This window comes from Anarrhichthys ocellatus, unplaced genomic scaffold, assembly GCF_004355925.1.
Source record: "Anarrhichthys ocellatus isolate YVR2014 unplaced genomic scaffold, GSC_Weel_1.0 scaffold57, whole genome shotgun sequence".
NCBI lineage: Eukaryota > Metazoa > Chordata > Actinopteri > Perciformes > Anarhichadidae > Anarrhichthys > Anarrhichthys ocellatus.
In genome coordinates, this window is record NW_022280087.1 from 318,105 (window position 1) to 325,375 (window position 7,271).

The 7,271-nt window shown below is 46.8% G+C and overlaps 1 protein-coding gene across 3 annotated transcripts in view; it reads right to left on the minus strand.

Moving 5' to 3' along the window:
- Positions 1-7,271, minus strand: part of cica (capicua transcriptional repressor a) — a 36,348-nt gene that overhangs the window by 7,391 nt on the left and 21,686 nt on the right. For 2 of the 3 annotated variants that reach the window (XM_031871240.1, XM_031871241.1), the window contains exons 9-16: positions 6,743-6,912; positions 5,464-5,596; positions 4,994-5,076; positions 3,667-4,480; positions 2,997-3,139; positions 2,056-2,216; positions 1,565-1,784; positions 289-547 (exon numbers count right to left, since the gene is read on the minus strand). In XM_031871240.1, the coding sequence (XP_031727100.1) occupies positions 289-547; positions 1,565-1,784; positions 2,056-2,216; positions 2,997-3,139; positions 3,667-4,480; positions 4,994-5,076; positions 5,464-5,596; positions 6,743-6,912 (1,983 nt within the window). The remainder of the gene's footprint in view (positions 1-288; positions 548-1,564; positions 1,785-2,055; positions 2,217-2,996; positions 3,140-3,666; positions 4,481-4,993; positions 5,077-5,463; positions 5,597-6,742; positions 6,913-7,271) is intronic. The other variant, XM_031871243.1, reaches the window with a different exon arrangement.

Here is a 7,271-nt window from a genome sequence, read left to right on the forward strand (position 1 = left end):
GAACCTCATACAAACCCCACTTCAAAACATCCAAACTATCGCTTTAAATATAAAGAGAAACCAATGCCCATGGCGGGCAATTTAGAAAATATCTGAAGATTCTTAAAAATCTTAAAAATCCAGAGACCTTTCAAAGTGTCCCTGTAGGATGACAGGATGGGTTCACGCAGATGTCAATGTTTTTATGTCTCCACACTAAATGAAACTAACTTTTTTTTAGTAACCTCACCAACACCAAAAAAAAAGTGAAATTTAAAGCCAAACCACACAAAAGCGGTGGAGCGTTACCTGCTGTGATATTAATCGCACAGGTGGCAAAAGAGGAGCTGGCAGCACAGCTCGACCACCCATCTGACAGGTTCTCCCTCTTCACCTCCACCTTCAGCTCCATCTCCTCTGCCGCCGAGCCCTGCGCCCCTGTCGCCGACTGAGACGAAAGGCTCGTCACGTCCTGGGCCGGGGAGGCCACTGCGGGCGGCGCGGTTGTAACGGAGACCACGCCACTGGGCAGCGCAACGGTCGGTGCAGGGTAGATGGCAGTTAGCACCTGACGGAGAAGACAGCGATGACAGCAACGAGAGATTAGTGTGGCTTTTCTGGTGTATCCCTGTTTGTTTTGTAGAGCAAGAAAAAGAAAGCTAACAGCCGAACAGTGACAATGTCATGAAGCGAGCTGAAGAAGTGAGAAAAGGTGAAGTGGGATTCAATGAATCTATTACTTCTAGAGCAGGGTTTCTCAACCTTTAGTAGCATGAGGCCCACTGCTGGAGAACAAACATACTGGGTTTTAAATATGTTATGCCACTGTCAGCTGTAATGACCAATATGTATATATTCTGCTTACCCTCACCCATCACTGCCTGCCATTATCAATCCAACTTTAAAGTATTACGGTTCATAATTCCTCACCACACGCTTTAGAGCTTTTACTGGCGCAGGGTTGTCTCCCACATCACTCTTTCATTTAAAAAAACTATCCATTTTGCATCACTGTGTCTGAGGGAGCGTTAGCTAGCAAAAATGTGTTGTGATATTCAAATGTAACTGGTCATTGAAATCATGCATTTTAATTTCTGTATTCATGTGAATTATTGAATAATTTGGAAACTGCTGCCACACGATGTAAAATGTAATGTAATGTAGTCACGATTAATTGATTCCAGAATGCTGCACCTTTAATCCCGCTGCCTCTGGAGCTGCATGTGCTCCAGCTGATTTTTCTGTCAAACAATTCCTTTCCTTTTCTTTTTTCTTTTTAAATGTGCATGTTTTAAGAGGTATTTGATACGGTTTAATTAATTCATACACCACTGGTAAAACATGGACATTTTGTGAAATAAATCTGCAGTATTTGTATTGAAAAGAAAAACCTCCAACATGTAGAATTACTACTATAAACATATAGAAAGATATAGTAAATAATTACTACTGTAAAAATAGTAGTAATTCTTTCACTCCTTAAACATTATCAACTTCTTTTATAATTCATTTTTCATATTTTCCTCGTGACCGCACACCTCTGTGCTATGGTGTTAACGCTGTACAGTTGTCTGTTCCTCTTTACCTGATGACCGGCGGCTCCCGAAGCCTGACCCGGAGGGGTCTGTGGTTGACAGCTCAGGGGCGGGGCCAACAGTGGCTGAACCAGGGTTCGCCCCGCCGGGGCGATGGTGGTGAAGCCCAGGGTTGCCAGGGACGATGGGAGATACGCAGGGCTCGGAGCGGACGTGGCCTGTTGGAGCGTAGCCGCGGTAACTCCCGGGCCAGCCTGGACATATGTGATCCTGAAGGAGAGAAGAGTCTGAGTGTCAAAGACAGATATTACAGCTGAGGATTACAAATAAAAAAGGCAATAATGACCACAGTTTTCCAAAGCCATAGCTGACTTCAAATTGCTTGTTTTGTCCCAACAATCCAAAACATAAAGATATTCAGTTTACTGTCATAAAAACAAAAAATACTTTCTTTATCTACATTTACTGCAAAATAAGTTATGAGCCTAGCTGAAATCAAAATAACTGAGGAAAATCAAAGCGTCTAATAGGCGTTAGTGACCTGGTGGGTGGAGAGGTCAGAAGAACGGTCTGCGGGGGCGCGGCACCGGGAGACATCACTGTTGCCATGGAAACAGGAAAGGGACTCCCAGGATGCACTGCTGCTGCACCGCAAGGGTGAACGTTGGTCTGGACCACAGGCATCGGAGCGATCTGGATGATCTTTATGGGGGGGGGGTCACACATAAACAAAAGGAATTTCTCACCAACTTATCTAAACACATCCGATATATATATATGTATGTATATATAATTTAATTTATTATGAGACAGAGAGAGGACGAGATGCAGCAAAGGGTCATGGGGGTGGTCCTAAGAACAATTCTAGGAGTTTGTTAAAGCAACTGTGATCCCTTCAGAATAAAACGCAGCACAGTAGTAGAGCTACAACTAACCCTAACCCTACTAGCATCATTCCTCACCTAATTTGATTGTCTGGATTAATAATTAAGTTTATAAGGGAAAAACTGTTAAAATAGTAGAAAAAAATGCCCGTTAGAAGGTCAGTAAGCTCGGGAGATCAGTCTAAAATCCACAAATAATCAATTTACAATCATATAAAAGAGAAAAGAGCTAACTCATTCAATTTGAAAAGCTAGAACCAGCTAATATTTTTTATTTTTCCTTTATCAAATAGATTCTCTGTCCCTGCAAAGCAGCAAGTGTGTGATGGTACTTTCTAAACTCAAAGAGGGAACGCTTCAAAAAGCTTTCGTCCAAATCCGACCGGTCAAAATCGGAGAAAGACTGCAACACAGAGCAGTAAAACATGAGCATAACTGACCTTCGAAAATCGACCTTGTTCCCATCAGGAACATGTGTCACGTGTCTCAGTCTTAGAATGCTGCTGATGCAGATTTGACTACCTTGTCACCTGTCAGCAAACAGGGTGGCGTCGGGAGCTGCTCGCACTCGCTTCAGTCACCGCGTTGACATTCTTACCTTGTTTCCTGTCACGGAGCCGTTCTGCACAGGAAGAGGCGGAGCTACCAGAGAAATGGAGGGATGAGGAGGAGTAGACCCTGTTCTCACTGTTGCCATGGGAACCAACATCTTGCTCTGCAAGACCGACGACTGGGTTTGGACTAACGAGTGAGAAGGAGAGAGCGGGGAGACAGAGAGAGAGAGAGAGAGAGAGAGAGAGAGAGAGAGAGATAAAACACTCAGCGTGAGAAACAGATGAATCGAGCCAAAAGATGGGAGGGGAGGACGGCACAGGAGCGACGGGTGGGTGGAGACACACTGAGACATGAGAGGACATTTCAGCTACTGATAATAGTGAAATTCCTCTCTGATAACGAGGTGGAACAATGTTCTGTTGCTTCAGACTCTTCTGAATAGAGTGATTAAGGCATGGGTGGGCGGCGGGCGCTCATACTCGTGTCAACAGTGCTTCCCCTGTCAATCATGCATCTCCCATTTATGTAAGACAATCACATCTATTTTCAGAGCTTCCTGCGGAGATGATTAATAGAAAATAAGGGACTTACAGCAAAAAGAGACGAATTTAAGAAAGACTCTTTTCCAGGTCTCAGTGGAGACCGGTGAAAACACTGAGACTAAACTCTGATTTGTTCTTTCTTTATCAGCCAACCGCTGCTCTCTGTCTCACCTCTGGTTCCGGGGCTGACTGATGCAACTCTGATGCCTGCCCCCGAGTGCATGCCATTGGCCAGGGCGGCATTGGCGGGCAGGGAGAGAATTTGCTGGTGGGTGAGTTGAGGGGAGGAGGGGCCCTCGGTGGGCAAGATGCACTGGACCTGCGCTAGCGGCTTGGGGCCGGCGGGAGGTGTGAGAGCGGAGGTGGCGCCGGTGGGGTGGAGCTGGGGCTGGAGGACAGGTAGGGGGGTTTGTGCGTGCAGCTGTGGGGTGAGGAGCGGCACTGGCTGGGCGGCGGGAAAGGACCCTCCCAGAACTAGGCTAGTGACCAGGCCGCTGCCCCCCACGGGAGTTACACTGACTGGACCTGGGGAGGAGGATGAGGACAGGTACCCACCACCCGCGGCGATTGGCAGCTGCTGAGGTCCGCCTCCTCCAATCAGGAGAGCAGCTTTCTTGTCCTGAGGCAGGGAGTTGCCGGTGACGGTTCCTTCCTCTGGCGTGCTGGCGATGGGTCGCACCACATTGGTCACCATTGTGGGGGCCGTGCAGACGGCGCCAAGGACCTGAGTCAAACCCTGTTGGGCCAAAGCGAGGGGAGCCTGGCTGCTGGATGGATGAGAGAAGACCCCACCACCTCCTTCTCCTCCATCTGCTGCTGCTTCTTCTCCCTTGGATCTTCCCTCGCTCCCCTCCTCTCTCTTTCTCTTCCTCTCGGACCCCCCTCCTCCTCCTCCTCCGTTCCCTTTAGCAGAGGTGGAGCCGGAGTGAGGAGTGGAGGGAGAGCAAGAAGGGAGAGAGGAGCGAGCCACTGGCTGGAAGCCATGCTGGAGGGAAGAAAGAGAGAGACGGAGGGATCAAAGCTGGGAAGGTTACTATGTAAAGTTCTCTTCTACTTCATGAACACATGAAGCTACTTAATTAAGAGCTCACAGTACCTCTAGAAAATCTGTGAGTTTTAAATGCTCGATGGGGATGAAGGAACCACCAACGATATGAGGTCTTTAATGCAGAATTATACTGTTAGTAAGAGGCTCGATACCTACAAAAATAATCCACCTACATCAATACTTAACTCATACGTGTGATGAAGACCCAGATTCAGTTTTTACTAAATGTGGTACCTTATACTCCATGCCTTGATGCAAAGACTATATATGGAATAAAAGTATTGAATAAAAAATCTTATCTAATCCAATCTAAAATCCATAATATTGTATAATATATATGCAGTGCAAAATGAGGGAGGAGAGACACGCGGTTGCCTAGAAAATCAAGCTCAAAGTGAAGTCTACTGTGGAAAGTGATTCCAATGACTTGATGATGACGACTGCAGCTACCTGTCCATCTGGTTCGTCTTCATCGCTGTCCGTCACTCTCTCCTTACACTTGAGGTCGATGGAGCCTTCAGGACAGGAATCCTCTGAGGGTGGGGCATAAATATGAGAAGTTAGCACATTTCAGCAAAAGGGGACTTAACGCACAATATTCTTCTAACTGCTCCCCATTTGCAATCAGTGCCTTCAAACCACCAGTATCAGCATCGAATGGCCAATTATGAGCTATTGTTCAATTCTAACACTAGCAACTAACAGTCCCGGGGCTGAGGCTTACCAGATGACACAGCTTCTTTTTTTCTTTTTTAGCATTTAGGTGTTTTGCTAAAACCGTCATTCTGATTATGAAGTGTCAGTGTCTATTTTTGAAGACACACTGATCGTTGTGGGAACTGAAACTATGACTTTTGTGGTTGTGCAACAACAGCCTCTCCCAACAGCCACTAGACCGCCGTGCTGATCACCTAACTCACCCATGACGTCGTCGTCTCCCTCTTCCTCACAGATGACCATGCGCTCTTCGTCGCTGGTCACGTCCTCGCTGAGCCTACCCTTGTACAGGGCCTGCGGCGGGGGCTGACGGCAAAACAGACTCGCCCCCTCCTCCTGACAGGAAAGGCAAAAGGAGAAGCACATTTTACAGTTTTACAACCTAACTATGAAGCATGAATCTCTGTCTGTGTGTCCTTCGCATATCTCGCGAACCCATCCGATCTACTTCACACTTGGTGGGTGTTTTGCTGCGGACCAAAGGACGCGCAGTATTAAAATTGGCGTAATTTGGACATGCGACAACGTCAATATTAATACGCTTTGAATAAACAAGCTTTGGGCAGTGGGGGCGGTGCTTCAGGAAACTGCAGACAAGCATGCTCGCCACACAGCTGGCCTTTAGAGGCCGCGGCTCAACTGCACTTCCCTTTTGCTGCTGGATGCACCAACGTTATAACGGAACTCTTCTTCACTTCCATAGAAACAAACAAGCGCTCCGAAACAGCCACGCCCTCAAACAGGCACTGCACTAGTAAACTTAAAAACTAAGAAAGTAAAACCCTAAGTACTTCAGAAGAACACTTCAGACAGAAGTAATAACGCTATTATCAAGGCATGGATACTGTTCTGCCGCCAGCATTAAATGAAAGCCTTTAAAACAAAAGAGCTCCCATGCAGGTCTATCCCACTGTGATTAGGAGTGTAGCAGCAAACACCACGGTGCCTTCAAAGGCACTAAAACACCAGTAGAGAGTGAAACCTTTGAAGTTGGAGGGCTGAGCTCCCCCTGGAGCTTTCGGTGGGCTTTCAGCAGCAACAACTCAAGCCCTCACACAAAGAACCTACAGAGTCCATTTGAACAGTTCTTTTTGAACGGCGTGCTTTCAGTCGTGGAGTTCAACCGAAATGCTTTGCAGCGTGAAGGACACACGTCTGCTGTCTATCAATACACACACGTATGTTGGTGCGTAGGCGCTCTCATACACACAAGCATTAGCCCAGATTCTGTTTTTTAGAAAGAATTACTTCAGTCTGCTTTCATTCTCTGCATTTCTTTACTTGATTTCTGTCTTTGTTCTCTTGGCTGCAACAAATACAGCGTTAAAGTGCTTGAATAGTGACTTGACTGTAAAGCACATGATTTTAATTCTCTCCAGCTTGAAGATTAAACTAGCTGGTGATCGTGAACAGTTTGCTTCACATTCTTTAATCTCCCGAGTCTGTTTGCTGCCTTTGAGCTACAGATCAACATCCACCTACCTTCTCCAGGTCTCTCTCCCTCTGCTCCAGGGTGTGCACGGCACTCTGGGAAAAGGCTCGGGGACGCGGGTGCTGCCCTGCAAACAGCCCCACTCGGCGCTCCGATCCCATTGGCCAGCACGAGCCTCCTCCCTTCCCCCCCTCCGGCACCTGAGACTCCGGATGGGGATCTGGAGGAGAGAGGAGTCTGATCAAAGATAAACTATCACAGTGAGTCATGTATGGAGTAGATCAACAAAACTAGTTCCACATAAATCCACACCAACGCGCTGTCTTAGAGCATCGGCAAAAATGCCTGCGTTGTGCAATAAGAAATCTGTATGTTTTCTATAATGACGGTTCATCATGTCAGACGATGGTTCAGTATGGCTGAATGTGTTTTAAAGGATCTACGCCAGACAAAAAGAGAGTCAAAGCAGTAGATGATTCACTGACTGTTTTCCTTGTAAAAGCCTTTTTGTGTTATGGTCTGGAAATGCTCAACACACACACACACACACACACACACACACACACACACACACACACA